Genomic DNA, 26,587 nt, shown 5'->3' with positions numbered 1-26,587 from the left:
GTGAACGTTTCACTGCTGACACAAATTATCAGAGCAGGCAATCACTGATCAATCAACAAAATCACAGGCAAAAACAACCACAGGAGGAGGGGGGGGGGAAGCAAGAAAAAAGAAGGGCCATGAAGCCAGTGAAAGGTCTGGAGCACATGTCTTATGAGGAGCAGCTGAAGGAACTGCAGTTGTTTAGTCTGGAGAAAAGGCAGCTCAGGGAGAACCTTATCACTCCCTACAACTACCTGAAAGGAGGTTGTAGTGAGGTGGGGGTTGGTCTCTTCTCCCAGCTAACAAGTGCTAGGATGAGAGCTAACAGCCTCAAGCTGTGCCAGGGGAGGTTTAGACTAGATGTTAGGAACAATTTCTTCACAGAGGGTGCTCAGGCACTGGAACAGGCTGCCCAGGGAAGTGGTGAAATCTCACTCCCTGGGAAGTGTTCAAAAAACATGCACAAGGCCCTCAGTGACATGGGTTAGTGGTGGTCTTGGCAGTCCTGGGGTAATGGCTGGACTTGATGATCTTAAAGGTCTTTTCCAACCTAGCGGATTCTATGAAAAAGACCTCAAACACCACTCCCTCCTATCCCCCTTGCTCCCCTTGACCCTATCAGCCTGGTGTAGTACCCACAGGCATCCCCAAACTTCTCCGGCACCCATGAGCCACCCTGCCCTGCCCTACCCTACCCAGCTCTGCGCTCTGCTGCTTCTCATCGGCCTTGTATCCAGGCACAGCCCGCGGGACACGGGGACAACAGAGTCGAGCCGGGCAGCGCCTGGCAGGAGGCGGGCACCGGACCGGTCCATCCCCATCTACCTTTTGCCCCCACCGACGGCGGTAGAGACCACCGCTCCGCTCCCACCTCCCTCAGCGCTTCCTCGCCGCCCTCGCGCCTCGGCGCAGAGGCCCCGCCCCTTCTCCCCGCCCTCGCGCCGCCGCCGCTCTCCGGGCTCAGCTGACTCGGGGACGCACCGCGGCGGCGTCGCGCCGGGGCCGGACAGAGCGAGAGCGCGCGCCCCTGCGCGCCACCGGAGAAGGCGGGGGGAGGAGAAGGAGGAGGGAGCCAACCCGCCTGCCCGCCTTGCCGTGGCGCCTGGTGCGCGCTCTCCGCCCGCCTCGCTTCCGCCGGGCGCCGCTGCTCTCTGCTTTCCTCTCCCCGCCCTCACTCCCTCCGGCCTGGGCCCGCCGCACCCGGCGCTCCCACCGGGCAGCTCCCATCGGGCCGCCGCCGTCGTCGTCGTCGTCATCGCGCCCCCACCACCCCGCCCCCTTCCGAGACGCTCTGGTTGGGGGTGACCCGCCGACGGCAGTCTCACTCCGCAGCGCCCGGGCCTGCCTGTCGCTCCGCCCCGGGCCTGTCCGGTGACAGTCGCGACCGCGAGAGGTGGCGGCGGAGGAAGAGGCCGGAGCCGGGATGTCCGGGCAACAGCAACAACAACCCCCGCCGCAGCAGCTCCCCTTGGCAGCCGCCGCTCCTCCGCCGGCGCCGGGGATCCCATCAGCCGCCGTCGCCGCCAACCCCGGCCCCGCACCGGCCGCCGCGCTCCTGCTACACCCGCCGCCTCCGCCGCCGGCCACCGCTGCGCCGCCGCCACCAGCCGCCGCCGCCGGCAGCGGGCCCGCGGCGGCGGGGGGCGGCGGTGGCGGCGCGGCGCTGGGCCTGTCGGCGGGGAGCAGCGGCACCACCACCGGCACGAGTGCCCCGGCGCCGTTCCCGCACGGTGACCCGGCTCTGAACGAGCAGGAGAAGGAGCTAAAACGGCGGCTGAAGAGGCTCTACCCGGCCGTGGACGAGCAGGAGACGCCACTGCCCCGGTCCTGGAGCCCGAAGGACAAATTCAGTTACATCGGCCTCTCTCAGAACAACCTGCGGGTACACTACAAAGGTGAGGGCCGGCCCTGGCCGCCGCCAACCCCCTCCGGCCCCGGCGGGGAGCGGGGGCCCTCGTTGGGCCGGGGGCTGCGGGCCGACCCCTCCGTCGGGCGGTGGGCACGGGAGTAACAATAACAGGAAATAACACACGCTCCTCTCCCTCTTTATTCTCCTTCTCTGCCTTCCGATCCCCTAAATTGCCCGCAGCATGAGGAGAACGGTCTTGCTTCTCCTTATTTCAGCTTTATTTTCTCTCCCCTCCCCCCGCTTCTGTCGCGGTGCGGGGGGAGGGGGGGGCAAGGGGCCGCCCACCCCCCCCTCTCCGCCTCCTTGTGCTCCTGGAGTGGGCATTATGTAAACTCTGCGACTTCCTCCGTGGATTCAGGTATCACCAGAAGGTTTGGGTTTGAGGCAGGAGAATAAAGGAGAATCGGCATGACGTGTCCTGCTTATGGTAATGAGCCAGGGAAGAAGTGGCTTTTTTTTTTTTTCAAGAGAGAGAGAAGAGCAAGGGTTAAGCTGTTAAACACGGAAATGACGGGAGGGAAAAGCACAGAGAAAAACGCGGTTTATTTTTTAAACTGTGAAAAATGGAATTAAAGCCACTGATAATAGTCTAGCCTAACTGTTGTACAGCCTGCAAAGTGATTTGAGGGAAGGAATGCTAATAGGGCTTGTGTTAATAAAGGTGACTTTATAACTTTCTGCCTAGATGTTTCATAAAGGTACCGATTTTCAGAGGTAAAAATCGGAGTATGCATTTGTGTAAATATGCAAGAAGGAATGGGAGAAAAATTTGTGTTGCTTGTTACGAAATGTCATAAAACCTGGAAACATAAGCGTACACCCTGACCTGAAAAAACACAGACACATCTGGTGTTCTAGGCCCAAGTCCTAAAGTAGAAGTGGTGCGGATTCAAAACCACATCTGAGTTGGCCGTGAAGAACTGGATCTTTTGTCAGTCTGTAGTCAAATGAACGTAATGGGAGGGGAAAACAACTTTGCAATTACCCTTTTTCAAAGTTTACAGTGGAGAAATTCAGCTGAAATCTCGATAAACATGTTACTGTTTAATCGCAGGAGGAAAACGGCAACACAAACACATGGCAGGATTTGGCTGCCATGAAAGGATTAAATGTACTCTCGAGAGACTTCTTTTTTTTCTTTATAGAGAGCCATTATTATTACATACAAAATATTCTGTTAAAAATGCTAAGTTTAATGCACCATACGAAGATAATAAAGGAGGTTGATGGGTATAGAGCAGGTTTCTGGGAGGTGCTGAGTGATTTAAGGACGTGTAATTTAGTACTCAACTCTGAATTTCCTGGCTTTTGTTCAGTGCTTTATGACCTTGTATTTTTAGAAGCATTTTGTATTTTCTGGTGCTTGGTGGCAGCGGGTTGAGCTTTTCTTGTTTGTTATTTTTGTTTTCGTTTTGTTTTTCCTTCTAAGATGGTCATAGCTTTGTGGCCCTCAAGTCTTTCTGTTGTTTAGTTTTGCTTTGACCAACTCCTTTTGCCCATGGAGTAGAATTTAGAGATGGAACCTCCCTGGTCTGTCAGTGCAGCTGTGGAAGTATATTTTCAAGGTTTCTCGGTGCTATCTTTGTTTTTCTTCACGTCTTTTCTTTGCCTTAGTGTTTAAAAAAAATGATTATCTCAAAGAAATTACAAGGCGTCTCAGCATGTTTCTGAAGTACAGGTAACATAGGAAATACTGTGGATACCCTACCAGAAGTCATAAAGCACATAATAAAGTACCTTTACCCTAGCCCTTAAATAACAGAAAGTAAAGAAGGTTTAAGAGTTCCTAGATTAGCCCAGAGAACTCTGAAAAGGAGAGGTGGCAATATAACATGTATAAACTTTTCTTTCTTCTCACTGCAAATGGGAGCGAATGGCTTCTTAAGTGGCCCATCTTCCTGGTAATTTAAGGAAGGTGGCTATTAGGGCAGCCCCATGTATGTGTTTGTAGCCTGGCACCTGGAGTTGCTAAACAGGCTACGCAGTTAATGGTGTTAGGGCATTCCTACCTGAGAACTGGGGGAAAAACCCACTAAAACATCTTATGCCTTTTCTCCCTTCTGGATCCTTCAGCCCTGAGAATACAGTAACAGTGAAGAAAATGAGGAGGTTCTTGAGGAGAATAAGGGAAGATGTGCTTAGCACTGTGAAATTTTGTTTCTACAATTAACTTGCAAGTAAAAGTCACAATCAAAAGCATTCAAAGTATCATGGAGTATTGGCACTTTCAGTGCTTCTGAAGTTATTGGAGTAGTAGTGGAAGAATGGTAGATGTTTTTATTAAAAGGAAATTGAACAGCGCATTGAGCATGGATAAAGAACTGTTGTATTCTTGACCAAGATACTCAGGGAAGGGAGAGAAGACAGATTTGTTCAAAGAAGCCAGTAATTAAAAGCAGTTCTTACTATGTTGTGTTTCTGAAGTTGCGCACTTAAGCTTTCTCTGGTGTCTCTGTAGATTTTTCGCTATGGAACTGTTTTTCTTGAGTAACTTCCTGCTGTCTGAGACAGATGGAAGGTACAAAGAGGTAACAGTACTTTTCTTCCACCCTGAACATGTTGTGGATACTTGCCTCTGAAAAAAATGGGGGGGGGGCAATCAGAGCAAAAGCTTTCAAGGTAATTTTTTTCGTATAATTAGCTTCATAATTTTAATGTGCTGGTGTGTTGTGAGCAGGGATATTTTTGTTTTACTGGTTTGTGAGAGGAATGGTGGTCCTCTCTGTAATTTTGAAGATTTCTTTCATTTTCTTGCATACCAGTGGACAACTTGTATGGAAACATGAGCTGCAGTAGATGTCTCTTTCTACCCATTGAAGCTGTGATGCTTTGTGTGCAGCATTTCTGTACCTGAAGCTTTTTACAAGCATCCTAGAGAGTGTTTAAAAATCAAAACTGCCACAAAACCAGGCACTGATCAAGTAGTGGGGGTTTAAAGAAAGGAGAACAATCTAGCATTGGGATACCAGCTCTTTAAATTTTGTTGGGTGTCAACAAAGCCCAAGGGTCGGTGGTCTGTTATATTATCTCTCAAAATCATAGCGTTACTTAAAAAAGGAAAACATACATGGGAATGTGGTTTCAGGGAAGGTGGCATTGACTGCTGTGCTATTTATCAGAGTAGGCTAATTTCTTTCCACAATGAGCTATTCTGTTATACTTTTACAAATTCTGACTCTTGATTAGGAAGCTGTCAAAATCTGGTTGTGAAATACGTATATGTTGGCATCAGTGATACCGTAATATACATTAAAGACTATACCCAAGGGTGGTTTTGGTTTTTAGTTGGGCAGACGTACATTTTTGTGTTGGTGCCAGTTAGCTGTGTAAGCTGATAAAATGCTAACGCTGTCCTAGTGGCTGTTGTACATGGTATATGGCTGTTGTACATGAAAAACAGTAGCAGAAAAAAAAGTCACTTCACTTAATTGTAATATTAACAGCTCTGAGCTGTGGGGAGGTGGTTCAGCATAAGGATTCAGACAAATGTTAAATGTAAAGGAATTAACTGCATAAAATACGTAGCTATGAAGGCAAAACATTTTTTAATTTTTTTCTACATATCTAAAATACTTAGAATTAACACATGTATCTCATTGGAAAAAGGGATTTCATAAATGCTGTATGTAATATGAATGTTCTACTAGACAGACAAGTTCAGTTTCCAGCAGATAATAATCTATGGTATGTAGTATAAGGGGATAAAAATACAGACTCAATGCAGATGTAGCCATGAAAGAAACTATATACAGAATTAGGTAAACAGACTAAAACATTAGTTCTAAAGCCATGGAAAGTCCTCTAGTAACTTCACTTAAGTTAGTCTTGTGACAGTTGTCCAAAAAAAGCTGAGGAAAGTTATGCAATTTGAGTAAGCTGCTATTGTGTGAACTTTTTCGAATGTATCGCAGGCCAGGAAATCTTAGCCAGACATTTATTTACAATGCAGTTGCCTTTGAACTGCCTCTAGTGCCAAAGTAAAAAAAAAAAAAAAAAAGAAAAAAAAAAGGTTTTATTTTCAGTACAAACCGTACATCCCAATTTCTGTAACAGAAAAGGAAATAACTAAACCAGAGGAGGATTCAGTAGTAATAGTTCTATGTTGTCATTCACTGATACAAGGATGGTGTCAGTTTTTTCTGGCAGAAAACACTTGAAGTACATTCAGTTCAGTATGCTTGTTTCGGGCACGTTTGTAGCTCTGGGATATATTGCTTTTTTCTTAACTGGGGGAAAAGTTGAAGCAAAATCAGCAATTTGTGCATGGTTTTGTTTTTGGGTTCCCTCCACCCCGTTGTCTCAGTGAGACTTTCCTAATGAATTCAACAGGTTAGGCCTTGATTATTTTATTTTTGGCAGCACAAGCAAGTCACCTGTTGGAAATAACTGCAGTTCAGTTTATGTAAACTTCATTTAAGGATTTAAACCATATAGGCATGCTTACTTTTGTCTAGGTAGGCACTGCCATAGGGTTCTTTTGGGCTTCTTGGTGCACATGCATGACACACTTAAATTTAGGTTCAAAGATGGTATTTTTGAAAGCTGAAATGGCTTCTCCAAATATGGTTCTATCAGAACTGGCTTTTTTTTCAAGTAGATGGAATTTAAGATCAATTTCAGTTTAATTTGGCTAATGAACACTTTCAGTAAAAATCATCATTGTAAATAACTGCTTAAAATCTAAAGCTTTATTTCTTTATCATGGTCAACTCATGGTTGACAAGTACTTTTAATGAAAGCCCAATTGAAAACAGTTCTGGTAAATGGACTTACTTGAGATCTGGTTTACAGTGTAAAGTTTGAGCTTCATACACCTATTTTCCCTTCTTTGCCCCAGTGCATCTGTTTGCAGAATTCTCTTTTTAATGCTGAAAATCATGAAAATTTGATGTTAAACAGTACATACTTTAAAAGTATTCTTTAAAATACTTTAACTGTAGTTTGCAAATATGAACTGTGTTCCCTGATTTAGGGAACATACGGTAGCATTCGCATGATCTACTTCAGGCATTTGGACCCTCCAATTCAGAAATTTGGAGTTGGGTGTCAAAGTTGCTTCTTACAAGCAGGGAAGTGGGGATTCTTGGTAGCAGGGAACATGACAGCAGTATATAATGCCAAGTTAATGGGCCACTCAGCTCAGTGTCCCATAGCAGCCTTAAATGAGCCCCTACAGAAAAATCTAGAAAGGAGGTGTATCTTTGTGTTCCCCTCTGAGTTTCCAACCATTTCAGCCGAGTGGCATCCTAAGCTGAAGGCAGTTTCTCAGGTAACTTCTGTTGTAGAAGCTTGCCCGGCGTCCACTTAAACAGTAGCATCTGTAACATACTTCAGTGAGAAATTTTGCAGTTCAGCTCTGTAAAGAACCTCTTTCTTATTTTAAAGCTGGCTCATAACTAACATCTCGTGACTCTTTATGTAGTCCAGCGTAGCTCAGTAGTATTGAAAGTCCCAAGTAGCATGTTGAGACAACATTAGAGGTATTTGGGGTATTTGAAAGTAGTTAAGTGCTTGATGTCGTGGAATTTGCTGTTAGAAATAATAAACTGTATGTAACTACAAACAAAAGCAACATACTCAAGTAGTAAAATGGGATTCATAGAAGATTATATTAAAAGAGCAGCAGTTCTAAATTTAGGGTGTCTCCTGGTTTAATAGAATGAAAGTAGTTTTGGGCACTGACTTCCCAAAGCATGTTGCTTCACCACATGAGGTGTTTGGCAATACTGGTAAGATATCCTGTTACTTCTGCCCCTGGGTCGACCTCTTATTTGTGGTGTGACAGCTGTGTGTGGCTGTGTTGTGAACTGGATCGGGGAACTGATCTGCTGCTTAAAAAAATTAATCTGTTAGGTTTCTTAAAGCCCGATCAGCTAATCAATCTGGTTCATGGTATATCTTTGCAAATAGCTGTCTGGACTGGGGAGAGTGGGAGAAGGGGACTTGTTTTAGGAAGACGTCCCAAGAATACCTTAAATAAGCATTGTTTCCAAACAGTTTAGGCTGTGATTTCACAAAACAAAGTCTGCTGGGTAATGGATGTATATTTTCAATAATATTTGGCTAGTTCCTACTACTTCAGTCTTCTCTGTGGAAGACTTGCCCAAATAAGGAGACTGACTCAGACTGAAACTACACAGATTGTCAAGTGCATGGAGTAACCAAGGGAACTTATTTGCAGTCTATTTTAAAGTAAAAAACCTAAGAACATTTAAAAAGAAAGTATCCTTCCTTTGCCACACCCCTTCCTCTAACCAATGCATCATTTAATCAGGGCTATCTGAATTTAAGGGATCTCTCAGGTGTTTAATGTTCTGCCCATAAAGTTTTGGGTGCCTTTTAGCTGAAGGATTGCTGCATGATCATTACGAATGATAATCTAATTTATAGTAGCTAAATAGTAAGCTACCAGCCCTTGAAAACCAAGCAAACCTATGGAAGCTTTAAGCTTATGTACTTGGTTATTACCTTGGTTGACACAGCCTGAGGAAATGACTTAAGTGGTGAACAATAAAACATGCATGCTGTCTTGTGTATGGAGGAGTAAATTACTGTTTTTTCCTCAGATGTCTGAAAACAACATGCAGAAGCTTAATATTGTAAAACCTGTGAGATGATTGAGGGATCTTTATGTTAGATGTTTAGTAATAGCATATTGAAGTGAGCAGTGCATTTGCACCCAGAAAAGTAAGATGGCTAAAGACAGTAATACATTAAGGTGAAAACTGGTTACATCAGAAAAACTTTGTGGGTTAAACCTAATCTCAATGAGTGAAGAATTTGTGCTGTGTTAACAGAGTTTCAGATGCAGATGCATTCACAGTGGAGAGTTCTCCTTGGCTGACTCTGTGCCTTTTGGTGAGAGATGATGCTAGCTCTGCAGGCATATAAGCTGTTTACTGTTTTATCAACATTTTCACTAGATGGCTCTGTCCTTGGAGGTGAAGTGTAGGACAGCTGTGCCTATCTTTCTGGCTGGGTATGCTGTCATTTTCCTGCAACATTTTCCTGTGTCACCTGGCTCGCTGTACATGAGACATGATTAATCTGTGCCTGAGCAGTAATTCCACTCTTAATGCCACTGGAAAGAGTGTAGTTATAATTTTTTGGCATACACAGACAATTGCTATGCAGGTGCAGTAGGCCTCCCTGTCTGGACTGGAGATGACAGCTGGAGTGCATGCAGTCAGAATGATTTGCACAGCACACTCCAGGCAGTCATCTCTTCATCATGCCTCAGATCCACATGGAGTGTGGGCATGGGATCTCCATGAATTATGGCAATGACATCTGTTCATGGTTGCCATCCTACTGAAATACCTCTTGCCAGGACCTAGTGTATTTTTCACTTTGCTCCATTTTATTTTATTTTTTTAACTGTGTCCTGTGACCCTGTGTGTAACATTTATGCAATAATTGTGGGATTTTGGTGTGCCTGGGAGACACCAAGCTTGCTTGAACAGGTTGCTGATAGAACAAGTCATCTGACCAAGTTGCCTTTGGAACAGTGGACTGTGAAGAGGGTGACATGTTCAGAAGAGTTAGCATTAGTAGAATGCAAGTGGCTCTTGGGTTTAGGTTGAAAATGGCTAAAGTAGAGAAGAGCTGGTGTTGGGCATTTTTGTGGCAGAGCTGATATGCATAGTGAGCCTTATAAGAAACAGGAGTAGGAGCTGCAGTCTGTTAGCACCTCATGCTGTCCCGAAATAGCATTCAAAACATGGAAATGTTTTAAATTATGAGTTGTACATTCTATATAGTGATGTTTATTCTGAAGGACGTTCAGAATGAAAGTATTTTAACTTGAATATCCAGAAGCACTGAGCATTAGATTAAGCTGTTACATCATGTTTCGGTCTATAAAACAAGTAAGCTGTGTGCATTTGAGAAAGCATACATTTCTTTCAAACCCGAGTGGGCTTTTGCCAGTTACATTGCTTACTGTGGTTAAACTTTTTTTCTCGTTTCGCTTCAAATAATTGTAAAAACTTTTAGATGAGTATATCCAGAACTTCTCATAGCATGCTTAGTTGCAGTGCAGGTGTCTACAATGAAAACTTAATGTTGGAAGAAAATACTCTAGCATAAAAATGAGGTTGATTAGACTATTGGGTATTACTTGCTCAATTACATAAGCCTTCTATTTTGAATAGTTGGTATGTATACCTTTGGGTCGTCTTCTGCAATTATCTGAAATATTTTTTTTGTTGTGTTTTGAATACAATTGTTTTTCAGGTCATGGAAAAACTCCAAAAGATGCTGCTTCTGTTCGAGCTACACATCCTATACCTGCAGCGTGTGGCATATACTATTTTGAAGTAAAAATTGTCAGTAAGGGAAGAGATGGGTAAGCATTGAGTGTATTTTTAATTATTATTTGAAATACTGTCTCGCATCTTTTTTTCAGTTGACAGATATCTTTTGTATCAAAACTTATTTTCATATTTTACTGCTTTTTATATAGCTTATTTCCTTACTCATGAGAAATTGTTCTCTGATACTTGGTTGTTTTAAGAGAGTTGATTGTGGTATTCCCTCTCTGCAAATGAGTGTGCACAATAAGTACCGTAACAGCATCTTCTCGTTTTCTCTTGATAGAGAATTTAGGATTTAAAAGGCCATGGTTTGACCCTGCTCTTACCTTTTAAAGGTTGGGTTTTGGCTGTGTGACTTTACAGGCTTCAGTGTAATTTTAGGAAGTGTGCAGCAGACCGTCTGATCGCAGCAGTGCAGTCTTTCCATGGATGTCATATCACTTTGAAGATGGAAAGTTATTCTTAAGGCTGCTTGTTGGTGAACAATCGTAAGAATAAATGGGAGTGTTCTGAATAGGTGCCTGGGAATTTGTCACCTTATGGAAAGAGTTAACAAGTGAGTGCAGCTGCTGCTTCCCAGAATCCATCTGAATTATGAATCTCTTGAAAAAAATAGCCTTTTAGTACTGCTGCTGCTTTGTAGGGGCATTTATGAGTTTGTTACTAGTTACATTCCCAAAAGTTATCCTGGGATATTTCTTTGCTATGGAAAAACTTATGTCTGTAGTTGCATTTGTCACACTGTAAAGACCTGATTATTATTCAATTGAGATAGCAAAACATGACTTGAAACACTGTCTGTTTTAGGAACAGCTTTTGTGGGTTTTTTTAATTCATTAAATTTTTTGTATTTCTTAAATTGCCCTCCTGCTGTCAGTTAAGGAGGGGTTCTTACTGTGATTTACTAGTAATGCACATATCTCATCTTGAAATTTATTTCTGCTTGCTTAGTTTGGAAGCTGGTTTTTTGAAGTGATAGATTTCAAAGTGTCCATGTGTGGGAACGTCATTTTACGTAACTCTTCTAACACTTTACCTTTGACCTCTTTGTGTTGCATTTTAGTAATTTCTAACTCACTAGGCCACTCAGGGTGATCCTACAGAAGTAGAATTTGGTTTTTAAGTGGTTATTTGTGAGATGTACATGGCTGAGTCTTGTGAAGTTGCCTGCTGAGATTGCTTAAAAAAAAATGGAGAGGTGCTTTTTTGAGTTCATGACAACACATACTGTGCCTTTCCTTGCTTCAGTCTTGTGACCTTTTTTCAGGGGCACTTAAGGAAAAATTAGCTGCATGATGAGCTGAGATGTTAATTTTTCTCATCATATCATATAGTATGGATATGGATACTATGGGGAATACTGTGCACAGAGCCAAAGCCAGCTCTGACTTGGCTGATACAGAGCAGGAGACTGATACAAGAGAGGAGCCTCATTGGATGTAATATGTCTATCTTTAGACCCTTTTTTCATGTCCAGGAGGTCTTTGTGAATCTCTTCGGGTTCAGTGTTACATTGCATTCAAATTACTAAATTAGCCTGTAATTAAAGTAAACTGGGGAATTAAATGCAGAGAAATAAAGGTAGGTCTACAGAAACCAGTTTGAGCCTAACAGGGTTTATTAGTTCTTTCTCACTGCCTGTTGTGTTTCACCTGCAGGTGAAATTTTTACCATTTTTACCCCCTCCCCCCCTTTTTTTTTTCTTCTTTACTTTGTATCTGGTAATGGGAACAGAGGTCAGGAAGACCAGATCTGTAGAAGACCAGCATGTAACTAATAGGGTCAATTCGTTCAAATACCTTAATGTTGCAAACGCATCAAGGCATGAGCATAGCTGTTGAAGCACTACAGCTGTATTTTATAGTACTGCTTAAAATAAGTCCTAGACTACCCAAGGCAACTAAAGTATCTGTCTGCAAGCTGAACTATGACTTTCAACTTCCGTCAACGTCAGTGAATAATTTAATGATGTTTAATTTGAGTTACCTTTGGTAATAGCCTTTACAGCCTATTTTTTTTTTTTAATAAATGCAGTTTAAAGTATTTAGTCCATATACTATGTTATATGGGCAAGTCTAACAGCATTCTTGCTTGTGTGCCCTACTTATCATGGGTTGCCTCAAATCACCAAAATCCTTTTCTAAAAACCTTTATAAAAAAAAACTAGTCTAGGAAATCTAGGTTTTTGTGTTACTGTAGTACTTGATGGCACTGCTCCTGGAATATAGTCTTGTGTGCATCAAAGTTGCTGGGCAATCACAAAGATTATTCTCCTCCTGAAGTAGCACAGCTCTTTTTTCGTATAGGGCATGGATATGACATGGCTTTCTGTATGGCTTCTTGTAGCTCTCTGTAGGCAACAACAGTATTGGTTTTGTCACACTGATGACCTAGGTCATTTAATTCTTTACATATTTGAGAGTTACAAGTTGGGTAGGAATTTGAAAGTGCGTAATAACATCAATTTCACAGATATTCATGATGGTCAGCTTCTAGGCATTATGGACACTAAACAAAGTATGAAGGCAGGCTTACTAGGAAGTAAAAAATGGGTGTGGAGGTTGGTACTGCAGAGCAGATAAAGAATTAAGTTGTTTTTTGATACTGCAGTGGGGAGTGATAGGGCCATGCAGCAACTGATGATTACCAAAAGCTATAAGTGAGAAGTAAGGTTAGGAAAAGTAATAAGGTGGAAATATTATTCAAACAAAAACTGTCTTGATATTTGTACAATGTTTGGCATGAAGAGTCCTGTGATTTTTTTTTTATTTTTTAATGTGCTTCTACAGTACAGTTAAGTGTAATAATTATCTTAAATATTTTTAATCTCTTGTTAAAAGTGCTAACCAGCTGTCATGTTGCTCTGTAAATATTTTCTGTTGTTGTTCTTCAGTTTTCTTCCTGAATTTCATGTCTCCTTTTTCATTCTGAGGACCTGTATGTTTACATTCTTCTTTTATACTCTCTTTTGCTTTGTTTTGTTTGGCTTCATGTAGAATATTGTGGACAGTGATGTGAATGATTGGAGGTGGTGACAGTAGATGAGTAATGGGTGTAAGTATGGGGAACAGTACCAAGGTGATGATCAGAAAGCATGGTAGGAAGAAGAGTATTAACTGGAAGAAATGATTTCTGCATCCCTATTGAAATCTCCAGTTAATGTAAACATAAATATATACATGTGAATCAGTTAATGCAAAGTATTGCAGCAAGTACTGTCAAGAATTCTGATGTAGTTGGGGTAGCTAAACATAGTCTTAGCTTTAAATTAAACTTTTGGAAGCTCTTAACCCAGCCCTCAGTTGTCATTGATCTGTCAAGAAAGCTAGAATTAACATAATGTAGTTTTTGTTCTGTAATTTCTTGATACGGTACTCAAGGGAGTAAGGTAGATATGGCATTGCCTTTTGCATACAACTCTTATGTTTAGTTTCATCTGAATTTCTAGAATAGCAGCTTAATTAAACTACGTCGTCAGTCTCAGAATGAGAATGAACAAGGGTCTGCCAAGTCGTATGGTTCTTGTGATTTGAAGATACGTCTTAGTCTCTAAATCTGCCATAATACTATACTGCCCCAAAAATTACCACCATAGTGGCCATTCTCTTTTCCAGTCTTTCTGAAATCTGGATTTCAGTTTTCTCATGCTGCTTTTTACCAAGTTCAGTTTTGCTACTCTTTTACATGTTTGGGTCCTCTGGCTCTCTATAAAGAGGTAATGCATCTGCCCACATCCCCACAGCTAATATTTTATTTCAGATACCAGTTAACATTTCTTCTCTTTCACACAGCTAAAGATGCTTGCATGGTACTGTCATAGTTTGTATGTACTGTAAGTCCCGTAGCTTTATGTTGCTCCTATGGGCATACTTCATTAATGGTGAAGAGTTGTCTGTAGTCTCTCTCAGTTGAGAATCTGTGAGCTTTGCTGTAACCTTAGGTTGCACTCTAGCATTTCACAGTAGGTATAAACATACTGTGATTCCACTCTCCAAGGGGCTGTCCTAAGGGGTAACCACTGTCTTCCTGGCTTTCAGAAGCAAACTACTTTTCATTACTTTATATTATCAACAGCTTACATATGTATGATTTACTGAATGATCATTCATTTCTACATGAATTTCAGTCTTGGGCTTGTTGGTTTTTTAGCGAATCTCTTCATTTCCAGTCAGGTCAGTGTTTTTTGAACGTTTGCAGTTCTTACTCTAAACCATAGTTTGAAAACTTGGTGATTTGGCCATGAGAAGAAACAGCCTCTGAACACTCACTGGGTTCACAACTCTTGTCCCAGTTTGTGACTGTGTCAGCTTTATGGTTAAACCAGATAGGTAGCTCATTCTTCAAAAGTTTATTTGAAGAGTTTGTTTTCAGCTGGGTTCATTCCCCAGTATGGCTGTTTGTATCGCTTCCTGAATAGCTGTGGCAGCAAAAGAGAAGGGAGCAGAAATGAGCATCTGGAGAGTGGGAATGTTACTTCTGGTCAGAGTACCAGATTATGCCCGCTTAATTTTAGTTTAAATACAGCCTTTTGGTTTTTTTTGGGGGGGGGGGGGTTGGGTTTTTTGTTGTTTTCTTGTTGTTTGTTTGGTTGGTTTTTTGTTTTGTTTTTTAAATCTTTCACCAGGAGAGACCTTTTGTCTTTGTTTTTTTTCCCCCCAGAAAAAAAAACAAAACCACTTTTTGGGGAAACGCCTTTAACCTCAGTGTCTTGAATTTCTTTCTGTTCTTCAGCTTATTCATGGCTTTATCAACACAATTACTAGCAATGGGCAAGTGATAGTAATGCCATGTATATCTAGACAGTCTTTAGTGCTTTCACAGGAGTCAAAGTTGTATTGTTAAAATGCAAAATCCTCTAAGCAGATGTGCTTTTTTTTTTTCAATGAAGAATGAAAACAAGAATTGGAAATTGTAAGCAGTCTAGAAGAAAAAATAAAAACTAGGTTTAGAAAAACTTCAGTCTTTTAGCAGATAGCACTCAGTTTACACTTCTGTAAGCATGGTTGTTTAGTCTGTGGTGTGGTTGTACCAATTCAGATCTTCATGGGTATACTTCATACTGCATGTACAAATTCTACTAAATGTTCTGAACTAAAATAAAATGGTACTATAGAAATTCACATAAAGTAATCAGTATGCTTTTTTGTAAAGCAGTGTTAATAAGGCTTTAGATGATGGCTAGATTATAGCTGGTTTTTAACACTGGCCGTACAGTCATCTGTTGTTTTGGCAATATCTTGTAGTACATGTTGTGTATTTTAAGTGAGTGAAGAAAGAAATAAGAATTATCCAAAACAAAAATATGGTGAGAATTAAGTTTGAGTTTTCATTATACCCATGCCTATGGTTTAGCCTGAGGTGTTTCAGTGTGTTTGAGTGATGTTTGTGATATACAAATGCTTTGTCTTTTAGAGCATGTATGTGTAACTGTTTAAACAGAAACCATACTGTTTTTAGTTACAGATTGTTTCTGCTGCAGTAAGTTGGCCTTCCTTCAGCATCTGACATACCCATTTTCTTGTTCACAACAAAAGCATAAAACAATAAAATATAATACAGCTGCTGTTTCAATTGTATTTTTGTATGCTACTAATGTAAAAATTTTGTGCAGTCTTATGACCTTTTTTTATAGTTTTTATGTCTTCACATCGTATCATTGATATGTCCTTATAATCACAGGCATTTGTTACAACATGCAAACTTCACTCAGTCTGTGTTAACATATAATGTCTTGCGGCATTATAAGCAGAGTACTTGTGTATAGAGTAGAATCTGATGAAGTCTGAAGTAGCTTTCTTGCATTAGTATCTTCATTTGAATTGCAGCAGCTTCAAGAAGAGATTGGATCATGAATCAGCAAGTGTGTCTTTTCTTAAACTGTAGCAGTAATTCATTTTTTACCTGAGTGTACAAGACCAGACACTTGACAGAAATGAACAGCAGCTGCATGTGTTAGAGGATTATTTGAGGTTTGTGTTTAACTGGTTAGAAATGCATGGAACTGGAACAAGAGAGTTTTATTTCTTTGTTGATGTTTTCTAGAACTGAAGATTTTTAACGTAAAAAGAAAGTCGAGGGAATGTATTTCATTTCTCAGTCCCTGCTTCTTGCAGAATGTGAAGTTACTCTTTCTTCTGGGGTTCACTCACATAAAAATAGTGTATAGATGATAATCTTACTGCAGCGGAGACTTACATTATTGTCTGTGCAGTTAATTCTTCTCTGATAGTGTGGTCCCCAAAAAGTGCTTTAGGGAGAAGTCTCATAAGGTGAAATTATGCAATCTCAGAAATTGAGGGGTGTCAGGAAATGAGAATCAATCTAGGAACATTACAGGAATCACAAGCAAAACATTACAGGGGTAATGGTTGTGAGCACTGTGCAAGATGACTGCCTTTTTTTTTCTTCTCCTTTTTGTGCAGAACTGGAATAATCTGAAACCTGGGTTTATCGTGTTCAAAATACTGTTTCCTTGGAAACATTCCATAAAATTAAACTTGTTTTCAGTTTGAAATGAAAGACTCAAACTGTCTGTGGCATATTTTGAAACATTTAAGTAGAGATAAATTTACCAGTTCATTTCTTATTATGATTGTGCAGACAATAAGGATCTTGGATTAGCATATTGCTACAAAATTTTAATGTGGAGTAACTATATTAAAAATGAAATTTAGATAGCTTTTTAGAGTACTGTGTTTCTGACCTTACAGAGTCAGTGAAGACAGTGTAAGAGAATTATTCAGACTTTCTACATCCTTGCAAGTCAGTTGTGCAAGCCATTTAGAAAATCATTTAGTGTCAAAATTCCTACAGTTGTTGCAGTCTTTTTTCTACTTGTACACTTTTCTGAGATACAAATGTGATAGTAAAACTGCACCTGTTGTATAGCCCACATTTTTTTTTATTTCAGCGTTAATTCTGCTTTTCTTAGTAGTCGGTGCATTTGAAACATTAGGATGTTTTCAGTGGCCTTATTTATGGGTGTAAACATGTGTTGGTGCTTGGACTTAGGCTCCTTACAGGTATTACAATAACTTAGGTTTTAACACCATCTGGTTGAAGTTGCTTTCTTTAAATGGGTAGCATGTGGGTGATAAGATACCGGGTTGATTGTTTACTTTCTTCATAGTCATCAAAAGAGCTTGGATTTTGATATAGCAGTTCTTCAGGTTATGCTGTCGTTTGTAGAACTTGTAGGCTCAGTGAGAGTCAGAAGGAATTTGACCCTTTGCAGATAGGTTGCTTATGAAATCTTTATAGTAGGGAGGCTATTACCTTTTTTTCTTTATTGCTTGAAAGGTTTGTTAACTCATTTTACTTGTCTTTACAACTACGGTATAGAGTATTTGTTGGAGGTGTTTTTTGTTTTGTTTTGTTTCTTTAATTTGTTGGGGGTTTTTTGTCTTTTAACTTGATAAATTGTTATTTAGTACTTAATTTTATCTTTAACCAGCTGGTGAGCTTTCTGAGGCACCTGTGGTTTGGTGTAGTTTTTGAGATTCTGTATTACTCTCTATGGAGTGGGTGGGATCGGATACAATTAACATGAATTCTGATTATTATCAACCTCCATATTGAAGGATCTTCTGTAGACTTTCAGTGCAGTAGCTAAAACATCTAATGGAACAGTTTAAAATAAAAATCAGAATTGCGTATCTTTTATGAACTGCTGGGGTATTTTCCCTTATGTTTTAGTGGTTTAGTTTTGTATCATCTCTTACTGCTATTTTTTCCTTTTATTTGGTTCTGTTTGGGTTTGTTTTTCTCACACTTAGTCTATTCAGACATCCAGATAGACACTTTAGCTTCAGCTGCTTCTTACACATTTCACTGCCTAGGCTTTTGTGTCTGTGTTAGTGGGGAAAAAATAAGTACCACAGTGCCTGTATTTTTGACATTGACATTTCTTTTGCTTTGTGGCAGTGTTAATCTTCAGCAGTTTTTAAACTCTGTAGTTTCACAGCATACCTAAAAATTTCTATATGACTTGAGGTTGTGAAATGTAAACTAGAAGATGGTGCTGACACACTAAAATGGTGACCTGTATCTTTAATGAACTGGAATAAAAATAAATACAATTTGAAATGAATAATCAAGAGTATGTAAGATGCTTTTGCTTTCTTGGTCCTAAGACCAATGTAGCTGTACTTTATGTTGGTTTTCAGCCACAGTCTCTTCAGTTTCTCTTAGGTTGATTTTATGAATTCTATTGGTGGTTTTACATGTTGTTTCTAATTTTCTGAGCTCCTGTAAGACTTGGGCACTTCAGTAAATTGGTGAGTAGGAACTGGTAGGACCAAAATGCTCAGAGAGATGGGCTTCTTAATAAAAAGGGGTCCCAAGCCACTTCCTTCCATCTGCCTAAATAGGTAATCCTCCTACCACAGCATCCAGAGATGTTTATGGGTGGGGAGCTGAGGTGTAGGCACTGTCCACAGGTACAGAAGGAAGTGATGGGGGAGGCAACATCAGAACCACACCATTATTCACCCTCTCTGATCTTTGAAACCACAGTGTGTCATTCCAGTTTAGGTTGGTGCAGCACCAGGAGTGTGCTGCTTCCTAGTGTTGACACCTCTTTCCCCAGGGCTGCTGTTCCAGCATGACATAGTCTGAGTGGACCTGTTCTTCCTGCCTGTCGCTACCTCCTAGACCAAACCCATTCACGTGACAGGACAGCAGGAAGTACATCGTGAACTGACAGAACAGTTTGGGCCTGCATTGCACCTGCTTACTAGCATGAATGTTTTTTTTATCATGGACTAAGGGAGGAAAAGTAAAATGCATGGCTCTGACACTGCTCTGATTCCTAGACACATGACACATGAACTTTAAGGAAGCAAACAGAAGGACAGTTTATGTAATTCCTCCCACTGAAGCAAGTCTTTTTGCAGGCAATGTCTCTGGACCTAAATATGGGTTAAGCTTCTTTAAAAATCAAATAAAAAAGTATTTTTAAGCCTGTTGAGGTTGCAGGTGCCAGGAAAAAAAAACCCCAAACCCTTAAATGTAGTGGTTTGGCATAAATACAACTGCTGTTACAAATTTTACAGCATCTAAAGTCTATCTGTCGTAATACTGTTTCCCCCCTCAATTTCTAGTGTACTGTATCTAGTTGAACGTGAGATTTGCTATCCCTCAGCTATAACAAGCAATAAATTAGCTTAACTGGTGAGCCTTTAATTTCACTCACTTCCAAACCATGAATTGTAGGCATTCCTTTTTCCTTTTGAAAGATGTCTATAGTAGATGTGTTAATTATTTGAAATGTTTTAATCTAATTTTACTTGAGTTTCTATGAAGTCCAAGTCTCCTTGTTCCCAGCTGTATTAAATTGTGGGTCTGTGTTTACAGTTGTTACTGAGTTAAAGAGGAAGCTCAGAAAATATCTGGGAGAGAAAAACAAGTGCTACCAAAACGTTACCTAAATGATGATTTTCTATCTAGCATTTTACATTTTTTGTATAACCTTAATCTTGTTTCTGTAAGAATACTGGAATGAAACAATTGTCTGTTTGGGATAAAGGTGGCTTCTTTATATGACTGCCATCGAAGGCTTTTTGCAGGTTTTGGAGTTCAACTTACTTGAATTATTTTAGAAAATTACTTTCTTTAATAAATTATCCTTAACAGGAGACTTTCTGTCTTAACATGAGAATCCTTCATGCATCAAACTTCAGACAGTGCTAAGAACAATAGTGCCATTATTATTTAAGACAAAATCAAGGGTTATCCACTTGTTGCTTTCATTTATAATTGTTTTGTTGAATCTGCTGCTGCAGTGGTGGCTTAGTAATGTAATTAGCAAAGCAGCAAAGACTAATCCTTTTGTTTGTTGCCCCTTCAGCTCTTCAGTATCTGTAAATGAGATAATTTATATTAGCAGATACGTATAGAATCTGCTATGTGGTTCCAAGGTTCCATTTCGTGGTGGTATGTTGAAGGGAAAGGAAGATGGTATACTACATTAGGAATTATCAGAGGAGGGCTTTGTAAATATCAAACACAAAAACAGGTAAGGTAATTGTTAGGAGTTATCAATAGAAAGAGCAGAAAGTCCAGTACACAGTTAAGCATATGGCTTCTGAGATTTGCTGCTCAGTTTTGTTCTATGTGAAATGTGTTTAAAATAGCAGATTAACCAATACTTCCTCAAAGAATAATTGCTTAAAAATTGCATTATAAGAGATGGGAATAGAAAGGTTCTATTACTTCAACTATTTTCTACCTGGCATGGGTGATTATTTTTTATATATATGCAGTTTATTATTTAATAATGGATTTATGGTAACTATTTTGAACTAGTGTCAGTAATTTTAATGTTTTGATAAACTAGGAGATGTTGGGTGACTTTTAGATGCTTTCTTTAGTCTCATGGGGGTTGGTTTAAGTTGTGCAGGGAGCGTCAGTGAAAGCCTTAAAGCATTATGCTGTTTCTCTTAGAGTTCTTGTCATCCTGATCATGAAATTACTTTTGCTTATGAAACAGAAGCAAAATTGTTTCTACTAACTTCGAATAGTGTGATTTTGGGGTGGGGAGGTGATTTTTTTTTTTTTTTTTTAACCTTTCCAGTACTTGCTATCAAATTGATAACAATTATGCTGGATATAACTTTATTAAAACTACCTTTTGTAAGGCTGACTTTTGGACTTCATTGACCTAGCTGTAACTTGTTTAGATTTAAGTTTATGGGTAAGTACAGTAAAATATTGTCCCTTGTTAGCTCGTCAGCGGGTTCCCAACAGTTAAGTAACATTGCTGGTAAATGTCTCAACATGGCATTCTGCTCTATGATCCAAGCCTTTAATGGTTTAGTGTCATCTTTTTACAAGTGCTATGCTAATGGTGCATTTTGGTGCAGAAATAATGCAGCTTTGCATGTATTTTGTAATATTATTCATTTCAGATTATATGCAAAACATGATTAGGTATGATGAAATTATGTGTGTATGACTTTATCCCTACTTTCAAAATAAGGCATGGGCTTTTATATTTTTGTTCATACTTTATGGCTAATATCAGTATTCTCCATTGATAACCCAAGATGCATAAAAGAGAAGGAAGTTTTCATTGCTTCCTGCAAGGACAGAATCTCTCTGTGTCAGACCATATATACTAGGAATCACTTTTCACTTTCCTTGCTGTTATGCCACTCAGCACATGAAATGACCCCTCAGCAGCTTTATTGGTATATAACTAATCAGTGCAGTGTTTCTCAGCAATACCCCCATATACATATATGCGTAGTTTTGTACGAAAGAGATGCATTTCTTTTGTTCTTTCATTTTTCCAGTTACATGGGAATTGGGCTGTCAGCACAGGGTGTGAACATGAACAGACTACCAGGTATGTTCAGTTTTCATTACATAAGTTACTTATGTTGGTTAATTGTGGTTCTTCTTTTAAATATGCTTGACTTTGATAGGAAGGTTCTGGTAAGCAACGGTGTAGCATAACATCTCTGTGTTGTATCTGTCATCTGAATTACATACAGCTTGCAGCTAAACTAAAGTTTAGCTTTTACTGTATGTTTGCTCCTGTACTATTTCCCACAGTTTTGTGTTAATTTGTAACATTATATAATATGTATTTATAACATTATGCAGATACTTTTTAGCAGACAGATTTTAAACACTGACTTGCATGGTCAATTATGCTGTCTTGTTAACAGCTGTCTGCAGTACCTCTGTATAGTATTTACAGAAGTTGCATGTATATGCTTTTTTTCAGTCGACCTTTAAATGTGTAAGACAACCAACCAACCCCCAACCTAAATAAACAAAAAAACAAAGCACCAACTGATTTTTTTAATTGTTACTATTAGCCAAGTATAAAATAATGTTAAATTGACCTCAGAGTATCTGTATTCTCTTTCTTATGCATTGTTACTTTCTTACCCAAATAAGGTAAAGATCCTTATGATGACAGTAGTTACACTGTGAGCCCAGTTAAGAGGGGATGAATTACTAGTTTGTGACATTAAGCTATTTTGAGTATGATTTAGGAAGCATTGCAAATAATTACCAGAGATACTGGTCATCAGTGTAACTGCAGTAATTTGGGGTACTTAATTTACTGAGAGATGCTTACTGTGGTGCCCGCTGAAGCTGTCGATCATACAGATTAAGGACCTAAGTATGGAAAGGACTTCCAAATTAACCTGTTAGGCAGAAGCTTGATAGAAGAATTAACCTGGAATCTTTTAATCATTAAAAATGAGTTGTCAGTATAACTTCTTATAGTCAGAATGTGTGCATGTATGTTTATGCAATTTGTGTTAAAGATCATGCTTTATATTATTTTGAATAGGCATTTAATAGACCTGTTAGGAAGCTTATATGGTGCCTGAAAGTTTACTCCTTTTCTATGTGTTTTTGTTTAGTATTGAATTGCAGAGAGTGTGGACAGGTATTTTCAAATGAGCTCAGACTAAAATTGCTTGTTGTGAATTTCACTGTGTGACAATATGAAGCTTCTTAACTGGTTCTGCAGCTTTTTCACCTACAATATTACCACCATATTTGCATACATAATGATTTGCTTGCTGGTTGTGACTTTAACCTGTATTGATAATTTTTTTTTTTTCCTTCTTTTAATTTTCAGGGCAGCAAAGCTAGTGACACTACAGTCTGGAGATTCTGCTATTATGTAGAGACTGCTTGCTGCTGAATAGTCATTGAGAATGATCAGGAGTAGAAATGTGTTTCCCCAGAGATGCATGTTTGGGTTTTAGCCAGGAAGAATTTGATTATGACATATGGTAGCAATAGTTCTGCAAGATGAAAGGGAGAACAGGAGAATCTTCACTGTTTTACTGGGACATGTCAGATCTGCGTGTAGCTTTTCAAATTTCCATGTTGTAGCTGATTATATTTTTGATGTTGCCAATTTTGTGAAAGAGAAAAATGTGTAATCTGAATTTGCATTACCTGTTACCTACTACAAATGGAATTACCCTTTCAGCCATTTTGATAGAAATTGTAACTTTTTAAAAAATTAGATTTTTAAGATAAGAAATCTTAGCAGAAAGCTGAGCATAGTAATTAACTGTATTAACATAGTCTTTCCATTATTTCACAGTAAAGGAAATTAATAAAATTGCAAATGCTTTGTTCTCTAGGTTGGGATAAACATTCATATGGTTACCATGGAGATGATGGACATTCATTCTGTTCCTCTGGAACTGGACAACCCTATGGCCCAACGTTTACTACGGGTGATGTCATTGGTTGTTGTGTCAACCTTATCAATAATACCTGCTTCTACACAAAGAATGGACACAGCTTGGGTATGGAGAAACATTACCGTTAATGATAACACTGTGTCTGTAAGTCTTGTAAATCTGAGACTCTGTTCATGTCAGGAGCAAAGTGTTTGAATAGTTCTTTTGATAGTCTTACTACGTGATTTAAGTAAAGAATTGGGAAGAGTAACTTACTGTGTGCCACTTGCAGTAACATTCCTTGTGAATTTGGAAGGATTTGTCATAATGCCTCATTCCACAGGGCCTGCATTTGTGCACTCCATTACTAAATCCTTAAATAATACTTGATGCTTATAAGGTAATAGATAATAAGAGAATTGGAGAAATGGAGAATGGATATAGCTAAAATTCGTTGCTGCTGTTCGAAGGACACTTAGCCTTCACTAAAACCTTACCTTGTATGGGTATTATTTTGAGCATATGTTGGAGAACAGTGTCTTTTGGATTCTCAGTCTGGAGTCAGGCATAGTTGGGCTAAAGCCATGAATTATGCAAGTTGTGCTAAAATTAAGTCTGTTAAATTCTTGTGGCAAATTTTAGTATTATGCAAGACTGAAAGAGAATTTTTGAGTTCGAAGATGGAAGGGGTACAGTTAAGATTTTTCGATGCAGTGTATATGTAATAATTCCATGACTTAGTGCAGTTTAGTGAACAAAGATACAGAGTGTAAGGAAAGAAGGGGAAAAAGATCTACTAGGCCCTGAGCAAACAGATTTAACTTCAGAGTTTTCCTGCCTCTGCTCAGATCAGGGCTTAGGTGTCTCCAAAGGGCAGTTCCAAGTGATTACTTCTGTGATTCTATCATAATTTAATGTTTCTTCTAAACTGAATGGGTGTATATACCTGCACATAATACACTGACAGCTATGGCAGTAGTACACTTTAACCATGCACTGTGTAGTAGTGTCTTTTGGCCCTGTTTCAGGGTATATGTTGAAATGGAAGACAATAGGTTCATGTTGTGTTTACCCTGACTTTAAGTGGAACTGGTAGCAGTGTGCCTGCAAGTAGGTTGGATCGGATCATTGGTCAACTGAAAACACAGTGGTTTTCTGACTACAGTTCTGATCATATGCATGGAAGAGTGAAGAAGGGAGAAGCAGAAACCCTGTCTTTTAGTAGAAGTCTTAAAGCAGACTGGATTAGGCAAAGTATGAAAAAGATCACTTGAAGTGATTAAAATCTCTTTTTAGAGGAGAACAGAATGGCATAGGTGAGGAGAGGCTAGTAAGATGTCATCTGTCATAGACAAGAGTTTGACAAACACTTTATGGATTTCAGAAGGAAACCTGACAGCTGTTCTGCTGTGGTGGGCTTTGCTAGCTTGAATTTCTGGCAGAGGAAAATTGATTCTTATGGGGAGAAAGAAATTGTTTAGGGGAGAAAATAAATTAGAATTTGTGGCTGTCTTGCAGAGTTGTTTCTGCTATTTGTCCAGAATTCTTGTATGATTGTGACTTGGAGGACATTTATGTTTCTTCTTTGGGCCACAGATGCAGTCTTAAGAGTATTGGAAATCTTTGGCTCAGCTTGGGATTTGATGCTACAAAATATTTCCGCAAGTGTGAAATTCTGGGTTAAAAAAAATCTACCACCACCAACAAAAAAATCCTACAAACCTGGAAACTTAAGCCCCCCCCAACCCCAATACCTAGATATCACTCAGTCATCAATTATCGTTCTTGCCTACTGCCATGGTAACTTTGGAAAAGGGCAAGTTGGATGTCAAAATGTGCCAAACAGGAAGTTTATAAGAAGTTAGGGTGTGAACAGGTGATGAGTGACATGTTAGCTTTGAGATGTGATGGGAGGAAATGGATTCGGTCTATATTCTTTTGTATCAAAGACATGAGTAAGGAATCCAGATGCTCTTGATGTTTGCAATCTTGGTTAAGAATGGAGATGGAAAGAAGAGGTGGAATTTAGGACAAAAGGTTAAAAACTTTGTTTTAATCTTAAATTTGAAAATTCAATGATACAAAATAAGTAAGAGTTTGAAGGGATAAGTGGATTTCGGTCATTATGCGGATAAGTGGATTTTGGTCATTATGCACTTGTGAAAAAATAAATTCAAAGAAATACTTGCAACAGTAAAGGAAATGATGAAATACTATTACCACTTTTCTACCAGAAGGAGATTTCCCGATACTTACTTTTTAACTGAAAGCTCCCCCACTTCCTCCTCTAAAATTGCGTGAAGTTCCTGAAGTGTATAGAGGTCAGATTTTTCTCTAATACTGAGACAGTAAAATCACTGCCTTGGTTTTAGTAGTAGATGGATGCTTGTAATAACACAAGAAGATAATAAGCTACTCTATTTGAAAACCGAAATGCCATGGTGTGGATTAGACTGAAACATTTACGATACTGGTTTGGAGTATTACATGCTACTCATGTAAGAACATATGTACCTGTGAAGAAAAGTAATAGCAAACCAGAAAAGACACCATTAAATCTTGCTGTTGCAGCATCAAGACATGCAAGTGAAGAAATATCTTCAGATATTCTTACTGTGCCTCTATTCTGTAGCCAGAATTTTCATACTTTCTAATCTGTGTATCTGCATGATGTTTGGTAAATCTTAGGTCCTATGTTGAAAAATGGAGGGCAAATTGAGTACTTTTGAATGAGAGCTACTTTTTGCCAATACTGCTCTTGATTACTCAAGCACATCAGTTGTGCCTAAGCATCACTGATGTCACTGTCCTTAACTACTCATTTCTGAGATAGTTTGGGTGAGTTTTCTGAACATGTAATGATACACTTAAGAAAATGAGGCAAGAATCCAGACATATGAAAATTCATCTTAATTTTCTCTTCATTACAGGCATCGCTTTCACAGATCTACCGGTAAGAGAAGTGCATTTTCAAACAGCTTTCCTTTGTATTATAAACAAATGTTTCAGTTGTAACTTGTGTTTACCTTGTGTTTCTTGGAAGTACAGTGATAGTCATCTTAACCAATTTAATATCGTAATTTTTTCCTCACCATTTAAATGGTGATTTGTTAATCAAAGCCAATTTTTTGTTTTTAAACTGATTTTCACAGGGATTTTTCTTTCCAGGTTTTGACAGGCCCTTCTAATGGAAGTGTAGCAGGAAATAATGCATACAA

The 26,587-nt window shown here is 39.4% G+C and overlaps 1 protein-coding gene across 6 annotated transcripts in view; it reads left to right on the top strand.

Annotated features, from left to right (window-relative positions):
• Positions 1 to 943: 943 nt before the first annotated feature.
• The window catches only part of RANBP9 (RAN binding protein 9), a 40,063-nt gene continuing 14,419 nt past the window's right edge, over positions 944 to 26,587 (top strand). For 2 of the 6 annotated variants that reach the window (XM_061346424.1, XM_061346423.1), the window contains exons 1-5: positions 944 to 1,877; positions 10,127 to 10,238; positions 21,501 to 21,553; positions 23,328 to 23,495; positions 26,300 to 26,322. In XM_061346424.1, the coding sequence (XP_061202408.1) occupies positions 1,406 to 1,877; positions 10,127 to 10,238; positions 21,501 to 21,553; positions 23,328 to 23,495; positions 26,300 to 26,322 (828 nt within the window). In that variant the 5' untranslated portion in view covers positions 944 to 1,405. Of the gene's footprint in view, positions 1,878 to 1,977; positions 2,319 to 10,126; positions 10,239 to 21,500; positions 21,554 to 23,327; positions 23,496 to 26,299; positions 26,323 to 26,587 lie in introns of those variants that run through there. The other 4 variants (XM_061346425.1, XM_061346422.1, XM_061346421.1 and 1 more) reach the window with 4 other exon arrangements.

Source organism: Neopsephotus bourkii, unplaced genomic scaffold, assembly GCF_033783945.1.
Source record: "Neopsephotus bourkii isolate Nb327-2 ecotype Australia unplaced genomic scaffold, CSIRO-AGI_Nbou_v1 NB_272, whole genome shotgun sequence".
NCBI classification, from domain to species: Eukaryota; Metazoa; Chordata; class Aves; order Psittaciformes; family Psittacidae; genus Neopsephotus; species Neopsephotus bourkii.
This window is presented reverse-complemented; position numbering and strand designations above follow the sequence as displayed.